General features: G+C 37.6%; 1 protein-coding gene across 1 annotated transcript in view; it reads right to left on the bottom strand.

The window, feature by feature from the left end:
- Positions 1–9808: 9808 nt before the first annotated feature.
- Positions 9809–21416, bottom strand: part of LOC149829691 (actin-interacting protein 1-2-like) — a 49421-nt gene continuing 37813 nt past the window's right edge. The window contains exons 5-6 of the mRNA XM_090016067.1: positions 13331–13738; positions 9809–10188 (exon numbers count right to left, since the gene is read on the bottom strand). Coding sequence (XP_089872193.1) covers positions 9931–10188; positions 13331–13738 — 666 coding nt within the window. The 3' untranslated portion in view covers positions 9809–9930. The remainder of the gene's footprint in view (positions 10189–13330; positions 13739–21416) is intronic.

Here is a 21416-nt window from a genome sequence, read left to right as displayed (position 1 = left end):
TGCCTCAGTTGAATTTACTCCCTCTTCTGTTTATGTCAAGGATCTTTGCACGAGGGAGACATTCGCTGAGGGAAAGAGATGTGGTAACATGTACATCTTCCAAGAAGATCCCTCATTCTCACTTTATTCTGCCTGTTCATCCTTGAAGCCTCATCAGTATCCATCTTTTGTTTCTTTCGATTATGTGTTTGCCATTTCTGAATGTAATAAGCCAACTCTTTGGCATAGTCGTTTGGGTAATTGTGGTCGTCATTTTATTGAAAAACTTGTCTTGAATAATTTCATTCCCAGGTCCAGTCTGAGTCCAAAAGTCAGTGATACAAAGTGTCCTAATTGTCACTTATGTAAGAGTCGTGTTTTGCCTTTCAATTCAATCAATAAGAGAGCTTCAATGCCCTTTGAGGTCATATGTTCTGATGTCAGGGATCCTGCCTCAATTGCTTCTTTTTCTGATAGTAAATATTACCGTATTTTCATTGATAGCTATTCACGCTATACTTGAATATTTTTTATGAAACACAAATCAGAAGTTTTTGGATTGTTCCAAAAATTTCACTCATTTGTCAGAAATCATTTCTCTACAATCATTCTAAATTTCTAATGTGATGAAGGAGGTGAATTCTCTTCTAACGATTTTGTTAGTTTCCTTCAGCATAATGGGATAAAGAGAAGAGTGTCTTGCTTACATACACCTCAACAAAATGGGATTGCTGAGAGGAAGCATCGACATATTGTTGAGAGTGCAATGAGCATGATGCATGAAAGTAATTTCCCTATCACCCTATGAACATAAGCTTTTCACTCCACAGTCTATGTGATAAATCGGCTGCCCATGACCATTTTAGAAAACAAGTCACCATTTTTCTTCTTATTTGGCGTTCATCCCGACTATCATGAATTACGTGCATTTGGATTAGTTTGCTATGTTCACATCAATGGTTCATTAAGACATATGTTTCAGGACAAAACCTTAAAGTGCAGGTTCTTGGGATATGCTGAAGACTACAAGGGATATAGGTGCTATGATCCATTAAGCAAACATGTCAAAATATCAAGAAATGTCGTGTTTGACGAGATGAATTTTGACAATCAACCTGCTAATCCAAACCTTCATGTTGCTACTCCAAGTCTCAGTGTTGAGGTGTACTATCCATGGTTAAATTCAGAACTCTTCTCCAATACTAGGGATGATTGTTCTACAGGTTGCAGTTTGGGAATCAACAGATGACTCTCAACCAGAAGAGGTTACTACACAAAACTTGGAGCCAGTAAGGTATAAGGGTATTGTCTACACCCGGTGTGAGAAAGGCCCCTCATCCATCCCTGGCACAGATGTTGGTCCTTCTACTTCTGCTCCACAGATGTTGGATGTCAGGAGATCCACCCGGACCCGACATCCGCTTGACAGGTGGGTAAGCTATAAAAAATTTTCTTTGGATTTTCAACTGTTCCTAACGTCCATAAATAAAGAAGATGAGCCTCTCATATTCTATCAAGCTGCGAGTTTTGGAAGATGGATCGAAACGATGAATAAAGAAATGGAAGCCTTATATGAATGTCGTACATGGGAAGTTGTGCCTAGACCACTAAATATAAATGTGGTTGGGTCAAAGTGGGTGTGCAAGATAAAATATAAACCAGATGGGAGCATTGAAAGGTATAAAGCTAGACTTGTAGCTAAAGGGTTCACACAAGAACAAGGACATGACTTTGATGAAACTTTCAGTCCTGTTGTTAAGACGAGGACCATTCGTATTGTCCTGAGTCTAGCCATTGAACATGGATGGACATTGAGCCAACTAGATGTAAAAAATGCCTTTTTACATGGTGACCTAAAAGAGGATGTTTATATAGAGAAACCCACTGGGTACGCAGAACAAGATGCCAATCAGTATGTATGCAAGTTGAAAAGAGCACTCTATGGATTGAAACAAGCTTCTCGGTCATGGTTCAAGAGTTTTTCACTGGAAATACAGAAGCACGGTTTCTCTCAGTCTCTTCTAGATCACTTATTATTCATTCACAATGAACGAGATGTTACCACTCTTCTATTGATATACGTAGATGATATTATTAGCATAGGGAACTGCAGAATAAATCAGAGATTCAAAATGAAGGATCTGGGAGATCTGCGGTATTTTCTTGGGGGTGGAAGTTGATAAGACATGTGATACCCTTACTCTTACTCAACACAAATACACAATGAATATTCTTAGTAGGGCAGACATGAAAGATTGTGAGCCATTAGCAACTCCCAGTATCATCCATCAGAAACTGAGTTCTAAAGAAGAAGATTTATATGAGGATCCGACTAGGTATCGCAACATAGTTGGCATGCTGCAATACCTAACTTTTACTAGACCTAACGTAGTGTATTCGGTTAATCAGGTATCTCAGTTTATGCATGAACCTCATACACCGCACATGGAGGCAGTTAAGCGAATACTACAGTATTTAAAAGGTACAGTTGGTGATGACCTGGTGTACAGGAAAAGTGAATCAAATCAAGATGGCCATGAAATCATTATTTATGCTGATGCTGATTGGGAGGGTGACCTAGATGAACGACTGTCAGTATCTAGTTATTGTAGTTTCATTGGGTCAAACATGGTGTCTTGGAGCAGTAGAAAGCAAAAGGCGATTGCTAGGTCGAGTACAGAGGCTGAATATAGATCGATGACTGCTGCCACTGTTGAGGCTACATGGATAAGACATCTCCTAGCAGAGATGGGAGAACCGATTGCTCGACCACTTCTGTTGTGAGATAATCAAAGTGCCATTAATATGTCTTTTAACCCCATCTATCACATTCGAGCCAAGCACATTAAGATAGATCAACATTTCGTCAGGAAAAAGGTTGAAGAAAAGGAGATTGAGCCTATGTTTGTGCGAACCAATGAGCAAGTTGCAGATATTTTCACCAAAGGGCTCACAAAGGACAAATTCTGGTTTCTGAAAAGCAAGTTGTTCATGGTTCAAGACCATGCACAACTTGAGGGAGGCTGAAAAGAAGTGATTGGACCCGACCTCTACCGGATCGGATCCAGATCCAAACATAGTATTGTAATTCTTTTTGTTATTAAAGGGTATTTTTGTACCCTAAAAGTATGTATTAGTTAAATACTCGTACCCTAATATAATGAAAACACGTTGAACACTTTAACGTGTTGTTTTTCTGCAGCCTCTTTCCCATTATCGTGTTTTCTCTTTTCTTGCACAGGTGTAACCTGGAGATCATTGTATTTTAACATTCTCTTCCCTCCTTCCCGTTGTTTTTATTGGGAGAGCTGATGTGGGGTTGATATCATTGGAAATCACCATGACCAAGGTCCAACCCCTCCCTGCTGGGACTCAAAGGGGCAGTACTCCCAGCAAGCATCAGAATCACTGCTGTTACTTTCTCCTTTTTTGATTGTTTGTTTTTCTCACACTAAACAAACATCAGAATTGGAATCACATGAGATTCGAAATCATGTGATTTTTGAATCTCATGAGATTGCAAATCTCATCTGATTTATTCACTTTTGCAAATTACAACCAAACATACCCTTGATGTTGGTGGGGCATTTGGCTGAGCTTTCTCTTTTGTTTGTTTTCTCTTATGTGCTCAAGTCTCTTGAGTGTAGTCTATATTGAAGTAGTTCAAGGTTTGAGAGATCTTTTGTTGCGAAAACCAGTATGCTTGACACATTGTATGGGGAGTTCTAACCATGACCTGGTTTCATGGATACTTCATTGGTCCCTTTGGTGACTGAGACTTGGTACAAACAAATTTTTTTCTGAAAATTTTGTCATGCTAATCATTTTTCTGGTTTGACAGTGAACTGCCATATGATCAGTGGTTTGGTGAGGTTTCGGAAGAGGCTATGCTTCGATTGAGTGGAAGAACTAAAATGATGAATGGGGAGCGGGATCTTAACAGTCCAACTGCATCTATATCAGCTCAGTCGATCTCTTCAATTAGATCTCATGGAAGCAACTAGTCATCAGTTAATGGTACCACTTGTGATCTATGGGGTCAGAGTAGGGTCATTGTGTTGCCTCGAAACAAGCCAATTCTTGATAGGCCTGCACATGTTCTGCCATTTTGTGGCAGTCATGTATAAATAGCAGACTGTTTATTCTTTTAACAAGCTGCCTTTGGTGTTTTAACCTGTGTAGGTTGCGATTATTTTTAGAGTTTAGGACGTCTTTTGCTTGCATTGGCCTAGCAAACCAATTTGAGATTGTAAATGTTATCCATTCTTTCTTTTTGTTAATGCTGTATTGTATCATTATCATGCATTGTGTCATGTTAGTTTGTATGTACAATTATTGAATTTCTGGCTGGGATGTGTTTCTGGTTTTTTGAGTGTACACCATTGATAAGAATTCTTTCCAATGGAAAGACCACATAAGGTGATGGATTCTCTGTTCTCAGCCCTCTCTCTGTGTTTGTGTGTTTGCACGTGCATACCCTGAATGAATTTCCTTTGTAGTTTCAATTAATCAGTCTTGGGAAAAGTAGAAGGAAAAATATAATGCGAGAAATTGCAGAAAGTAGAACAATTACAAATGGGAGACTGCAGAGATTGATCAGCACCTGTACATGATTAGCACGTCTATAGTCAAACCGCGTGGAGCATCACACCTCCCTGATACTAAACTGTAAACTGCAAAATAACATATCAAGCACCAATGGCATTTTATCGGGGGTGTCTGCCATTCAGACCTGTATTAGATTTCATAGTGCCGGTTTTAGTTAGTTAGCTCATTCAATCATATTGGATTCAGCCTAAATGATATCTGGATACAACGAAGCATACTTATATTTAGAAACTGGTTCAAAGATATTGTCATTCAAGCAACAATTGAAGTATATTAATATTTAGAAACTGTTTCAAATAGACTGTCAAACAAAAGTAGTCTACTTTATTTGTCAATGCTATTTTTTATTTCTTATTTTACTCTTTCATTGTATTCAAATGTGGGTGTCTATTAGTTTTGTATTAAGTGTATGGAATTTTAGCCATTTCATTTATTTTGATCAAATTATTGTTTGTTGAGGATTTTGCATGGTTATAAAAAAATGTTTATGTAGCTTGCAAACTATTCATCATTTTTTTATAAGCAATTATTCATCAAATTTGAGATCTAGATGGTTCCATCTTTGCTACAGTCTACATGGAGCCATTTCAAGGTAGTCAAATGGGTCGAGCACGTGGGTCTTAAAGTTGCCACAGAAAATGCATGGTCCAAAACGTATTATGCAGTAAATGAGTTTCCGAGTGTTGAAAGGGTTTTGGTTTGACCCTGAATCTAAGCAAGTCATATCTCCTATGAACTATGCAACAATTACATAAAGGTAATTTTCTTAAAGGATCATAGTGCATTTTCACTTTTCTCTTCATGTAGTTTTTTTTTTTGAAGGAATAAATCATTTCTTCATTCAGCTCATACAAGCTGGTTGGTCGTTGAGAATTCGACCTTAATCAAATAGAACAAACTTTACATATAGAGGTCACCGTTTACAATGGGGTGTAGCCTCTCCAAATGCTCCACATCAGAAATGATAGATCGGTTCAGGTCACACAACATTGCAGCTTGTCTCTTTGAAGATTCTGGCATTCCTCTCGTGCCAGGCTGAGATGATCCAACAGTGCCAGACAAAGCACCAAGGCCCAAGAAGGAGATCTCTTGCCCAGGATTCCATCCTAACCATTAACCATTGGGTAAGGCAGCGACCAGGCTAGCCGTAAGAGCTCCTTGAAGAAAGGGCACTCCAAAAAGAGAGCACAAGGGCTGGGCAGTTGCATGCCCCACTTTTTCAGGTCCCCCTATCCAAGAGTAGCAACCAGGTGAAGAGGCTGGCTCTAGGGGATGGGACCCCTACCCTAGATGGTATATGCAGGTAGCTGTGCTCAGCCCGGATCAGTAAGATAGTAACAACTATTTGTAATTAGAACAAGAAATAAATAAATATAGGGTTAATCTAATCATTAAACTAGTTGTATTTAACATTAGATGAATTTAAACTTATTAAAATGACTAAAATATCTTTAAAAAAATAACATTTTTGAAAATCAAGGTCTCTTTTTTGGGAACTACAGGTCTTCTACATTTGGAGGGAAGTTAAAAGTCAAACATCTTTTTCAAAAACATAACTTTATAAATCTATCAAAATTACCTTTGTACCTCAAAAAGTAACTATGCAATTTCATAAATGTTATTATTTTATAGGCATTTTTAAGGTTGAATCCATCAATGTTAAATATAACTAGTTTAATGTTAGATTAACCTATAAATATAAATGAAGGCCTATCCATGGATATGTTTCAATTTAAGATAATTATAGCAAAGAATAAGGTCGAAAAATGACCGTACTCTATGGATAATTTGATGTGTTTTTCTAAAAATCGTATAATTTTCACTATTCTTCTGCAAATACTCAACTTCGTTAAGTCCTTTTTATCCTCCACAATTGCAAATTGATGGGTTATTGCGATAAAATTGTATGCTTGTCGGCTAGTGCAAACTCCCACTTAAATCCAGAATCACACGTTTTCTTGTGAACCTCACAAACTCACATAAATTTATTTACGAACATTCAGTGAAACTGAAACCCCTAACGTAACAAATATCCTACATAATACGCATATATAATATGAACCTCGCATAAATTTATTTGTGCACATCCGGTTAGACTGAAACTATTAAAATCACAAATATCCTACTTATTCACATATACTTTACCAGTTTTCATAAATATATGTGTGAACCTTCACTTAAACTAGTTGTATTTAACATTAGATGAGTTTAAATTTATTAAAATGATTAAAATATCTTTAAAAAAAATAGCATTTTTGAAAATCCAGGTCTCTTTTTTGGGCATTACAAGTCTTTTACACTTGGAGGAAGGTTAAAAGTCAAACATTTTTTTCAAAAAAATAACTTTATAAATCTATCAAAATTACTTTTTTACCTCAAAAAGTAACTATGCATTTTACAAAATATTATTCTTTTGAAAGCATTTTAAAGGTTGAATCCATCAATGTTAAATACAACTAGTTTAATGTTAGATTAACCTATAAATATAAATGAGGGCCTATCCATGGCTATGTCTCAACTTAAAAGAATTACAACAAATAATAAGGTCGAAAAATGACCATACTATACGAATAATTTGGTACATTTATCTAAAAATCCTATAATTTTTGCTATTCTCCTGATGTCAAAATTCGTAAATACCCAACTTTGTTAGGACATTTTTACCCTTCACAATTACAAATTGATGGGTTATTACGATAAAATTGTATCACTCGTCAGCTAGTGCAAACACTCAAATCTAGAATTGCACGCTTTCATATGTGTGCCTCACGAATTCACATAAATTTATTTATGAACATTCAGTTAAACTAAAAGCCCTAACATAGCAAATATTCTACATAATTCACATATATAATACGAACCTCACACAAATTTATTTGTGCACATCTGGTTAGTCTGAAACAACAAAAATCATAAATATCCTTACTTATTCGCATATACTTTACCAATTCTCATAAATATATGTGTGAACCTCTACTTAAACAGAATGTCACATCACAAATATCATACTTAAATATTTGTGAATTTATGACATATACGCAGATTTCTTGCATATATGTGGACTTTCTGACAAATATGCAAAATTTGCCGATACATTGCATATGTTTTGGATGAATACTATGCAAGTTTTCTTATGATTTGTGGAGTTCTCAAATCATATATAAACTCATTTTTGTACCTAGGGTTTCTTTTTCTCGTTTGTTTCTACCTTCTAGAACCCTCTTTATTGTTTCTCACTCCTTGCAAAGATTTTCGTGTAATTTGACACTGCATTTTGAGGAGGTTGTGGTATCATCCATGTCATCGACTTTCCCATCTACAAGTTTGAACAGTGAGTTCCATACAATATATATGCATATTGTTTGTTTTTTCACACTGAACTTTTTTTTATATGTGATAATTTAATAACCCTATGCATATTTCTATTTGGTTGTTGCTATGGATGTCTTTTGCATGTTTTCCTATGTTGTTATCAACTTTTTCAGCCACTAGATTTATCGTTTAGGGTTTACTATGTTTAGGTTTTTTTTCATAGATATATATATTTGTTTTTGTTATAGATGATTTAGGATTGTTTTCTTGCCCTTTAATTAATATTTGTTGCTCTTGTTTTAGTATAATAGGGCTAGGGTTCACTGTGCACAAGCATTGAACATCTATAGTGGTTGTTGTAGGCGGTCAAAGATGACATCTAAAAGGGATAAAGTACACTACTATAGGTCTGATTGATCTAATCAAAGATCTATAGTGGTCTTAAAAAATAATACCCTTAAAGAATTTATGACTTTAATATCTCATAAAATTGATATATGAAAGACTTATTGAGCCTCCAGTATAGTTATTCTCCGAACATAAACAACCAACAAATATGGATAAATGTTTTGAACGATGATGATGTAGAATATATGTTATTTAGTGGTAATGTTTACTTGGATGCATGCAAAGTTAATCAATAAATAGTTAAATGAGGAATAGTTGATGAATTGAATGATGTGAATAGAATGCGCATCTATCTCAGACACCGTTTATCGAGCTCAGTCCTTTGCCAATTTGATGTTGTACAAAGGCCAATGAAAAGCTAAAGGTTGAGATGACATCGATCATTTAGGTGCCAGGTGTCGATATCTCGATAGATGAGTTGTGGACACTTGTGGGTTAAATGTAAATTTATATTGTAAGCTTCAAACATTAAGGATGTAACCACATACACACATATAAGCAGTGGATAATGTTGCACTTCTTTTATTATTTGTATGGTTTAGATTCAGTTTTTGCTTTGATTTATGAAATTTTATTATTTTTGTGGTTTGTACATGCACACACACATATGAATGAATATATGAGCATGTATGAATGAATGAATATATGAGCATGTATGAATGAATGAATGTATGAGAATATACAAGCAGGTTCATTATAAATAAATGGATGCTAATAAATTTATGCAAATATTTACTAGAATGAGAAAGTTTGCATAATTTGTCAACTTTCACAATTATTTTATGCAGAATGTCTCAATTTTCATAAATATTTTATGTGGACTTCTTCATCCTCACAAACATTTGTTAATTTCTGCATTTATTTTATGTAGACTTCCTCGTTTCAAAAAATATTTGTATATGATTGACTTTTTAATGGCTTTAACATGTGTCACGTTTTGATTGACACAATATTTTTTAATTATTTTTTGGCCAATTCAGAATAATTCACTTGAGAATGGATATTGGAGGATTCACCTGAATCATTGGGCCAAACGATACAAGTCCGATTCCGATACAGACAACAGTGGTGTGAACCCATTTTGACAGGAAAGATGCTTGTTTGCCTTTATTATGTAAACACCACCACATGTTTTCCATGGAGATGTTTGTTTCACCTCCCTTAGTAAAAGTTCTCTTTCCTACGAAAGAGTGTCTCTTTCATCCCCCCCCCCCGAAAAGAAAGCAATATCCATGCTTGAACAAAGAAGAGAGTGCGAATAGGCCAAGGGATTAAGCATTCTATTATTTCATCACAATTCCAGCAATGAACATTGCATACACAAATATGATCATGGAAAATATTTAGGTGTATGCATGGCTGATCAGACCGACAAAAGGAGAAGGAAAAAAAAACACCCAATATAACCCAAAAAAGGCGAAAAACTCACATCAGCAAAATCATATCAAAACACGAGCCATTCTGCTATGTTCTTCTAGTCTTCAATCAAAGACAAACTGGAAAGGGTTTTCCTACAAACAAAACAGAGAATTCTTTTGACGAAGACTGCACAGAGCAAGAAATGTAAGGCCACACAACTTGCTTCCAAAGCCAAATCAACCATCAATTGCAGTTACGATCCCGTTACTGCTGCACTAATCTCCACACACGAATGCATGCATCTTCACCAGAGCTTACAACAGTGCAATCATCATTGAAAACTAATCCATAAACACCTCCCAAGTGAGCACCCTTTATGGTTATACGACTTGAAGCTGGCTTATCAACTTCATATATAATTATGCTTGTGTCTAGAGATCCCGTAGCAACCATTGTGCTATCAGGAGACCAAGCCACACAATTTATACGAGCAGTATGGTACAACATGTTCTTAAGCTTAACCTGCAGAAGATAGTCAACTGGTTAGTGAGACAAATGTTCAGGAAGTTAAAAATCAAACCTTGGTAATTAACATTACATTTCTAAAAAGGATTAATGCGGAAGGGAAAGGAAGAAAGAGAGATGGACTATGCAAATGGGAACCAAAAAGTTAGAAGTATGAACAACTTAAATATAGTGACAAAATCTATCAAAAATAAAGAAAAAAAAAACATGGATGAAGCATGACAGCCTTCCACTACTTTAATGTGTGTAAAAAGAATTTAGGAAACAAAAAGAAAATTAAAAAACCATATAGGATTTACATTGTGCCTGATAAATTGAACCATGGCATTTTGCTATGTCACATGGGTGCGGGTGCGGGTGCGGGTGCGGGTGCGACACGGGTGCGGCGCAATTTCAAAAATTTTGGACACGGGGGCTCGGCTATATATATATAATTCTAGTAAACAATTAAAATTAAGTAGCCAAAACTATGACCTTAATTTTTTCGAAAGTTTCAATTTGGCATTCCCATTTCTTTATGGTAGTTCTTAAGCTAGCTTTTCTAATACTTGTGAAACTAGTATTTTTTTAAACTGGAAAAGCATTTATTTAGCTATCTCAAATGGTTGGGTTACCTTTTATCGTGTTTTATACATATTTTTACATAAGTTGTGACTTGTGAAACAGTCACACAAACTGTGCACACAGTCTGTGCAATGCAGTCTGTGACTGTGCAGACTGTGCACAGTCACACAGACTGTGCACAGTCACACAGACTGTGTGCAATGACTGTGCAGTTGCAGTTGCACAGTCTGTGACTGTGCAACTGCATTGCACAGTCTGGTTATATATTAAAAAAAAAGATATATAAAAATTATTTTTTTTTGTTTTTTGTCTTAAAAAGGGACATTTTTGGACTCGGTCAAAGTTGACCGAGTCCAAAATGTGGACGGACGCGGCCTAGACTCGTTGACCGAGTCCGACTCGGCGTTGACCGAGTCCGGGCCGAGTCCGAAGCCGCACCCGTGTCGGGGCGTGTCGACTCGGGTGCGGCACCTCCCTAGCCGAGTCCGTGTGACATAGGCATTTTGTAGTCTAGGAAAACAAGGGTAATTATAATACCGCACACAAGGCCATAAATGCTTAAGAATTTTCAAGGTTTTTGGATCTAGAATGCCATTGACATACAATAGAATGAATGTCTACTACATTTTTCATAACAGGGATATTGCGCCGAATCAATTCATTCTAGGTCTTGATTGCTTTGTCACCTTCTCATGAAAATCCAGAACATGCAATTAATAGCAAAGTACACCATTATTATCAAAACTGGTATTTGTCTTATGCACCACAATTTGCTTTGTAATCCCATTGTTGCTTAAAGCTAAACTTATGGTCCCCAATAGTAATATTCCTGCTTATTGCTGATCTCCAATCTTTACTGGGCTCCTCCTTTTCCCAGTTCCTTCAACTTGCTTCATGTCAAATTTTTTGTATTCTGTAATTTCAGACAGCTTGTAACATGCCCATTCTATCCCTGACAATGCTCATCTTTCTGTTTAATTAACTCTTAAGGACAAGATGTAAGGATACGTGGCATTTCTTCAATATGTGTTTTTATTTTTGCTTTACGTAACATGCATTAGTATTGTATCATTGTCATCAATGGCTCGGGTAATTGATTTGTAGTACCAGTTGGAGTCACACTATCTCAACCGGGCCATATTCAGGCAAACCTAGCTTGACTAATAAAAAAAAATTAACTCAATCCTAGTGAGGATTAATCTATTATGAGAGATCATCCCATGTGATTAATGAGTTGGGACATCGACCTGTTGTAGTTGGAATATTTATTTTCTCTTTCCTATTTCATTGAGTCAAATTGAAATGACAAAAATTGACACAGAATTAGAGCAGCCATGACGAAGTGATCTATTAATCTCATCTTCATGCTTTTTCCTCTAATCTTCTAACCTCTTTCTTCTCTATGGATTTAATATTTTTCAGAAGATTTCTTTGTTTTGAATGTTAAATTTTAAAACACTTACTGGAATCATAGGCAGATCTGACTGTTAGCTTTGAACAAATCTGGAATCTAACTTGTTTTTTGGTCCCATAGGCTTGGGTGAAGGGGATAAATGGATTGGTACGTGGAAATGGTAGCTCTATCTCAGCTGGTGGTGTGGTTGGCTGGAACCAAATAATCAAATCTTCAAGGGAGTACGACCTTGCAAAGGGGGGTGATTGAATTGGTAATTAAGTTTATGGTTCAAATCAAGCTTGCAAAGGGGTCAAGCTGAGGTTCCAGACTGACTTATGGTCCAGGGATGTAACTCTTGCTGAAAGATATCCACCGTTTTTTCACATAAACAGAGATAACAGCATACTTGTAAGTGAATGTTGGAAAGGAAGAGCTAGTTAGTTCACTGAATTCAGAAGGAATTTCAAGGAGCAAGAGGTAGAAGATTGGTTTTGGTTATGGCTATTGGATTTTTAGGCCCATGGAAAATTTCTGACAGCGAGAATTCCTTATATGGAAATGTGACGGATGTGTTATGTTCTCTATAGCTTCATTTAGCCATGCTTTTGGCTGTAAAGATGTAGACCACTTTCCAAATGACACCGTCCAGGGTTTCCATCCCTCCTACAGCCAAGATATTTGTGTGGCTCTTAGCACTTGATAAGGTTAATAACCAGTGCAAATTGAAAGACAAAAGTTTCCAGCTTGCAAGTACTTGCTACTTCTGTTTCGATGAGAACGAAACAATTGAGCATTTGTTTTGGTTTTATCCAGCATTTCAGTGGTTGTTCAAACAAGCTTTGGATTGTGCCAATAAAATGGCCAGATGGGGATTTAGCTTGGATTGGTCGGAATAGGACTGGTGGTTAAGAATCTTAATTTGATCTATTCTGTAAGCTTGTTGAAAGATTTCTTATCCCCTGGCTTAAATTATTTCTCTTAGACAAAAAAAAAGGATTTACATGGTTTGCAAAGTGTTATAATGTGCATCTCCCTCGCATACTGTCTGTAGACTCTGTACATACACCAATTCTTGTTTTCTTTTTGTTATGTGTGTGTGCTTGTGTTCAAGGATTGATACACACACACACATATATATATATATATATATATATATATAGAGAGAGAGAGAGATGGTACCTCTCGAGTGACATGGTCCCATACAACAGCTTCTCGATTGAGATCACCAGAAATAAACATAGAGGCATCTGGGGAGAAACGAATGACGTTAATAGCACCACGATGCTTCTCAAGGACTGACTCTTCAGTGAGAGTGTCCCCATTGACAGAATAGACGTGGAGTTTCCCATCTTGGCCACCAACAATGGCCTCACTTCCATCAGGTGAGATTGCAGATGCCGTCACAGCAAACCCAAGATTCAGAGTTGACAACACTTTGGATCCACGAAGCATGATTACTCCTGAATCAGTTGAAAGCAATGCCAGCTCGGGCTTATCAAGTGCAATATTTAAGTCCTTTGGTTGTGCACCAATATCAATTTGTTCTTCATCACCACACTGATCAGCATGCAGCGAAATTCTCCTTACCTGTAAAATTTTGGGAAAAGGATCATCTCTTGTAGCAAAAGCAAGTTGAACATATTGTACATAGCTACAATTGTTTTACAGTCAGCAAAATATAAGCCCCACAGCAGGATATCATCAATTGGAATTTGGCAGGTAGATTAAGAAATTGTTCCTTATTAAAGGAATATGCTATTCATCAGACTTGGTGAGCAATACTACCGTGTATTGAACTTTTATAATTGGCTGGAAAGCTTTCCAGACAAGAATATATGGACTATCCCTTATATTTACTATCCGAACATCAAAGAAGAGGACCAAATATTTGGAGAACACCTGATAAAATCATCAAATTGGACTAGGACAATATAACTTAAAAACGAGGAGAAAATCTCCAACCGAATAGCCTTTGGAAATCTTTCACATGTTATTGCCATTAGACATACTAGCGAGCACAGACATGCTCCCAGTCTATGTCACAGGGACTCACCAAAGAGGCCTCTGCACCCACGTCGACGCGACGCGGGTGTGGCACCCAATTCGGTCAACCCGCACCCAAGGTTATCATTGTCCAAAATGGACTTGGTTAACTTTGTCCATTAAAAAAAGGGACAGGGCTCGATAATGGGTAAGGGTACCTCGAGCACCCCCCTCCCCCCCCCCCAACTAAAAAAATAAGGGGGTACCTCGAGAAGGGGTAAAGAGGGATGGGGCTTGAGAATGGGGTACCGCGAGAAAGGGTAAAGGGGTGGTGTTAAAATATATATATATATATACCCTCCCGCACCCCCACACCCAAGTTCTTTTAAAGTGCCGCATCGCCGCCCCCGCATCTGCACCCGTACCTATGTGACATAGCTCCCAGTTTATCCAATACATATATGCACATGTATGAATACAAATTGTAGTTAGTTGCCTGTTTATAGAGAGCGTGAGAGAGGTTGACTATACCATGCACGTGCGAAAATCAAATTCCACTTGTACAACTTACATAATGAATAACAAATAGTGTCAACTGTCACATACAAATCAATTCCTTATGCTGTGAACATTGGATCAAGAGAATTTCCGCTCATGACATTTTATATGTCAAAATTACAACTGGCACGGTAACAATGTCAGAACAAAACAATATCCATAGTGCTATGATTAGGCCAATGAAGCACTGCTCGTCATATTATATCATTACATGGCAAGGTGTACCTTTCAAAAGGTATATGTGTAATTAGGTTAACCTAAAGTTAGACATAACATACAAGAGAGTTGACTGCGACATCACCCACCATATGAGGCACTTTACAGCCCTGTGGTACCTCCTGTTATCTCTTCTCTATTCTTCGTCTTCACCACATGAACATAAAGTTGAATTACTTGCTTAAAAGATGTAGTACTGCTCATTTCAAGCATGGGCGTGAACAAATCTCAATTCATTTTTTATTTCTTCTCAAGGAGTATTGAAAATGATATTACTTGCATATTTTGGTCAAACTATTTCAATGGAATATTATATAGAATTTCAAAGGCTATTTAAGTTTCTAATTCAAGAAATTGGTCTCATTTACGTACCTCTTAGAGATTGAAGTTACAACAACAAAGAGTATATTTATCTTTTAGAGAGAATATGTTGGAAGATACTGTTATTAGTCAGTTTGGAGCCTTGTGAATTAACTAACATATCTGTTATCCGATTAGCCGGATTAATCAATTCATGCACAATGAAATGATACTGAGATGGGCCATGAATATTCAAAAAATTGAAGGCTACTCATCAAAAAGGAATCTTCTATGCCAATTCCTTTGAAGTACAAAATAGATGACCTGCATGTATGTGCATAAAAGAACCGCCTCTGGTTTTATTTTCTTTGAGAGTGAATTCCGTACCATTGAATAGAAAAGAGACAAATGATCATAAGCTTAAATGTTGAAGCCAAATTATAAAGCCATGTCTTTTGGGCCATTTGAAAAGAATTCATGTAAAAGCAATATTACAAAAGGCAGAGATTCAGGTGAAACTTCTAGGAAGCTTTATGGTGATAAATAATATCTATGAAAAGAAGCAACCATATATTGGTGACTTGCCACTTTAATAAGAAAGAGTTGCATTCAAGATGTTTAGCACTTCAAATTTTCTGAATAGAATTGCAAATTCTCCAAGAGAGTTCAAGGCTTGACTTCATAAATCAATTCGATAGATATCTTTGCAACACCTCAAGATGGAGCATTGTTGCCTATCTCAATTAGGGGTGGCAATCGGGTCGGGTTGGCAGGTCGACCCGGCGGGTTGGCTGGTCAGCATACCTCAACCCGACCCGTTTATTAAACGGGTCGGCTGTGGCAAACACGAACCCGACCCGTTTATTAAACGGGTAACCCGACACGACCCGCCAACCCGTTTATAAACGGGTTGGGTCGGGTAAACGGATTGGCCGGTTAGCAGGTTGACCCGCCCGCCTAACCCGTTTATTAAACGGGTCAGCTGGGTTGGCATACCCCTAACACGAACCCGACCCGTTTAATAAACGGGTTAGGCGTGAAAAGATACTGTCATTTAGTATAAAGTCTGGATCTCAGGATCCAGACCCAATTCATTTTAAACACATGCTCATTAATGTTTCCTTAATGACATGCTATAATTTTATCATAACATGTAATGGGTATTTTCGTACCCTAGCTATTGTATCTGTGTGTATTTAATCAGAGAAGCAAAAATGAATACCCTGATTAGGGATTTTTGCTGCAGCCTCGTTCTCTCTCCCCATGATGTGTTGTTGCTTGTAGATGAAGAAAGGAACCCATGATTTCTATCATGGTATCAGAGCAGCAGGTTCACTATTGAAGATCGGTTCCTTCTATGACTGATTTGTCTCCTTCTAAGGTACCTGTTTTCTCATTTTTCCTATCGATTTCTCTTGTATTTAAATCTGCAGTCCGGACTGAAATCTCTTCTTCGTACTCTCCTCTTTCTTTTTGCTCTTTTGAAATACATCATTAATCTGCTTATTGTCTTCTTCAAGTACCTCTTTTGATTCCCCTTTTTTATTTAAGCCAACGTGTTTCTCTTATTTCCAAAATCCAAAACTGAAATTTGGTCACGTTGGCATATTTCCTCCTTCTTTCATTCCCTGTTGTTCTTCTGTCATATCTACTACTTCTTTCACATTGTTGCACGTGATCTTACCCATCCATAAGCAAAATAATCAAGCAAGATCAATTTTTTTGATCTATGTGTGATTACAAGAGTTGAAAAGGATCACTCCAAACTCATTTGCATATTGACGTCAGATCAGATTGTGATCTGCACGCCCAGATCTATCTTGATTAAAATAATTTCATCTTCGAATTCATTTTCATCTCTGTTTTGCCTGTTTTCTCATTATTCTAAAAGGAAAACACATTATTTTCAAAATAGCGTACCTATTACTGATTGAATTTTATTCAGAACAGATTCTTTACTGTGCAGTCCTGTTTTTCTGCCTCGTGTTCATCAGTTAAAAAAAAAAAACTAGTCTGGTCTTTAGACTTCTCTGATACTAAAATTTATGTTCTGAATTATACTAGAATTCAATTGTGGTTGGGTCTTTGTCGTAAGGCCATTTCTTATTTTTTATTCCTTCTCTTGGTTGGATCTTATTCCTTCTTGTTTTTGGCTTCAAAAGAATATGGACTCATTCCCTCATTCTCAGTCTGGTCTTTCCTCAAACTTTCTCAGCCAACTCGTGTCTGAGAAACTGAACAATTCCAATTTCCTAACTTGGAAGCAACAAATCATACCATTCATAAGAAGTCAGGACCTTTCTGGACATCTGGATGGTTCTGTTCCTGTTCCTCCAGAATTCATACCACAAGAAGAAAAGAATGGTGAGAAAGATCTTTCTATTACCTATGTAAGAAATCTTGAGTATGTATCCTGGATGAAGTGAGATCAGGCGTTGGTTGCCTATATCACTTCTACATTGTCACAAGAAGTGCTTGTGGCAATTCCAGATGACTGCTCTGTTAAAATGTAAAACTGTGCAAATGTTTCATATTTACTGACAAAAATGATAAACTTTCTCCTCGTGTGATTCCCTGTGCCTTTTTAGGATATGCTGAAAACCAGAAAGGTTATAGATGTTTTGACTTCAAAAATAATAAACTATATGTGTCTAGAAATGTTTCCTTTCTTGAAAAGGAGAGCTTCTTTGATTTTAGAAAATTAAAAGACGTCACTGAGTACTCCGTTTTGCTAGATCTAATATCAACATCTGATGAATATGACCTTGATTGTAACTTTGATGATGATCAAAGAATTATTGATCTTAATGTTGAAAATGAAGAAGTTCATAGAGATACTAGTATTCAATATTCCAGGCGACAAGAGTCTAATCCTCCATGTGCACTTGAAAAATATTCTAACATTCCAACTAGACAATCATCCTGAATCTCGAGGCCTCCAGGAAAGTTTATATCAGTGGCGGAGCCAGGGGTGGGCATGGGTGGGCGGCCGCCCACCCTAAAATTTGAAACCGAGTCGACTCATGACTCGGAAAACCGAGTCGAATCGGGACTCGTGAAACCGAGTCGACCGAGACCCGGGCTCTCGATGAGTCTAGAGCCTGCCAAAAGAGGCGAGGGGTAAAACCCTAGCCAGTTTTCTAAAGCTCTGCCCCTCCGTTCCAGCGTTCCCCTTCAGTCACAGGCAAGACGGCAACCCCATTCGCCGGCAACCCTTGTGCTCTGCAGTGCCGCCGGCCTCCCTTCGGTGAACCCGCGGTGGCGGTGCCCCCCTCCGAGCTTCTCCCTCTCGGCTGCAATCTTCGGCGACGCGAGGCACCGGTGTCGCAGTCAGTCGGACCTTTGCCAATCTCCGGCAACCATCGCTAGCAGTTTGAAGAAGACCCTCTTATCTCCTAAATTTGAGGGTGGGTTTTGTTCATGTTCAGTGGCTCTGGTGATACAGTATCCAATTATCCATTCTACAGGAGCAATACAGGCCAATCCTTCAATTTGGTTCTTGATCCTTTCTTTTTGGGGCACAACTGAACATGGGTCTAGTTTCTTTCCTCCTTTTTGGGCGCAACCTCATTGGAAGAGTCAATCTTGCTATCCTTTCTTGGTCATCGTGCGTGCATAGGACTCCCTTTGTGTCTGCTGCTAAAACAAGGTATGGATGTCTATCAATGTAACGAAGGCAACGGATAGCGTATCTTTATCTACCAGATAGTTGGTGAGTGAATTGCTTGTTCTCGATTGTCTAGGATTCTTGTAGTGAGTAACTGTGGCCATTGACAGATTTTAATAATTGGGCGTCTGTATTTTTTGTCTAACAGGCATTTTTATACTCTTTTTGCTTGAATTCTGCATTTGGTGCATGTTGGTCATCATCGGTGTCATAAAAAATGTATTCATTTTTTAGCTTAAAGCTTTTTCGGGGTTCTACGGCCAATCTTGGTGGTCAGAGGCGGAGCTGGGGGGGGAGGGGGCAGGAATGGGCTGTAGCCCAGTCCTGCCTCTCGAAACAGTTAAATATTTTTTTTTTTAAAAGCCCAGTCCTAGCCCAGCTCAGTCCTAGCCCAGCTCAGCCCTGACTGCAGCAAATAGTTTGATTTGTCCATATAAAATAGATTTTTATTAATAATTGTAGCCATTTTTTATTTTATCTCAATTTTTTTTTTTTCGGGGGCGCTGCCCCCGAGCCCCCGACTATCACGCCATTTTTTTTTTCTACACCCCTGTTTGCCCATCCCCCACGTCAATCCTAGCTACGCCACTGGTTTGTATCATACGAGTCTTTCTCACCCACATATAGGGCAGTTATTGCATTAATTCACTCATATGAAGAACCATCCACATATTTTCAAGCAAAAAATGATATCAAATGGATAGAAGCCATGAAAGCTGAATTAGATGCACTTGAAAAGGCTTCTACATGGAATATTCAAGATCTTCCTTCAGGGAAGAAAACTATAGGATGTCGATGGGTTTATAAAATTAAAACCAAGAGTGATGGTACTCTTGAAAGATATAAAGCCCGTTTAGTAGCCAAAGGTTATGCCCAAGAATATGGGATTGATTATGAAGAAACCTTTGCTCCGATGGCTCGTATGACTACTGTCCGAACCTTAATTGCCTTAGCTTCTATCAAAAAATGGTCTATTTTTCAAATGGATGTCAAAAATGTTTTTTTAAATGGAAAGCTAGTTGAAGAAGTATACATGGAACCCCCTCCTGGTCTAAGTATTCCTAAGGGTAAAGTCCTTCGCTTAGAAAAAACTCTTTACGGACTTAAACAAGCACCAAAAGATTGGTATGATAGGTTTAGTCGTGTTATGATTGATATTGGTTTTCAATTCTGTTTAACTGACACGCTTTGTTTATTAAGAATTCTGATGCAGGGATCATTGTGCTTCTTCTCTATGTGGATGATACGATCATCACCAGAAGCGATAAACAGGGAGTTGAAACAATCAAAACACTTCTTAAATCTCATTTTGAAATGACTGATTTGGGCTTGTTGAGATACTTTTTAGGCATTGAAGTTGCTTATTCTCCTAGAGGATATTTATTATCTCAGACTAAATTTGCTTTTGATATTGTTTTCAGGTCTGGTATTACTGATGATAAGAAAGTTGACAGTCCAGAAGTTGTTAATGTTAAAATGAAGATTGATGATGGAGAACTTCTTGCAGACCCTACTCCTTATAGACAGCTTGTCGGGGCACTTTCCTATCTATCCATTACCAGACCAGATATAGCACATGTTGTTCATACAGCAAGTCAATTTCAACATGCTCCTACTTCTGTTCATATGGGAGCAGTCATGCGTATTATCATATACATCAAGTCCTCTCTTTCACAAGGACTTTTCTTATCTTCCTCCTCTTCTCTTGATTTAATTGCATATACTGATGCTGATTGGGGAGGTGATCCCAATAACAGACACTCAACCACTGGCTTTTGTGTCTTTTTAGGGGAATCATTGATCTCGTGGAGGTGTAAAAAGCAGCAGAAGGTATTTCTCTCATCCACCGAAGCTGAATACAGAGCCATGGCAACCACGACCATGGAAGTAGTTTGGCTCCGACGACTGCTTGCTGACATGGGAGTTGAAGCAACAAAGGCTTCACAAATGTGTTGTGACAACAAAAGTGCGATCTACATTGCCAGTAACATAACATTCCACGAACGCACCAAACACATCGAAATGGATTGTCACTACGTCAGAGAGGAATATCTACACGGGATAATTGATCTGCCATATGTCACTTCAGAATATCAGTTAGCAGACTTCTTTACAAAGCCTCTCGCTGCTCCCCGATTTCACTTTCTCTTAGACAAACTTTCGCTCATTGTACCGTAAGTTTGAGGGGGAATGTTAAAATGTAAAACTATACACATATGTATATATAATAATATTATATTATTATTATATATATATAAATACATTTTTCATTTCTTTCTTTTCTGTATTTTTTTTCCTTTATTTTTATTTTTTGTCTTTATGTCATCTAGTTCAGTTTGAACTAGAATGACTGTTGCTAGTCAAGTCCTGTCCAGACTTGACTAGCAATAGAGCTGTTGGACTGACACATTCCAACAGCTCTTAATAGAGCTGTTGGACTGACACATTCCAACAGCTCTAAATAGAGCTGTTGGACTGTGTCCAACAGCTCTATTGAGTCCTCTTTCAGCTGTGTATATAAAGGGGTGCAGCCCCTCTTGT

This window comes from Nuphar pumila, chromosome 8 (assembly GCF_984573655.1).
Source record: "Nuphar pumila chromosome 8, dmNupPumi1.hap1.1, whole genome shotgun sequence".
NCBI lineage: Eukaryota > Viridiplantae > Streptophyta > Magnoliopsida > Nymphaeales > Nymphaeaceae > Nuphar > Nuphar pumila.
Note: the sequence above shows the minus strand (reverse complement) of the source record. Positions and strands in the feature narration are given on the sequence as shown.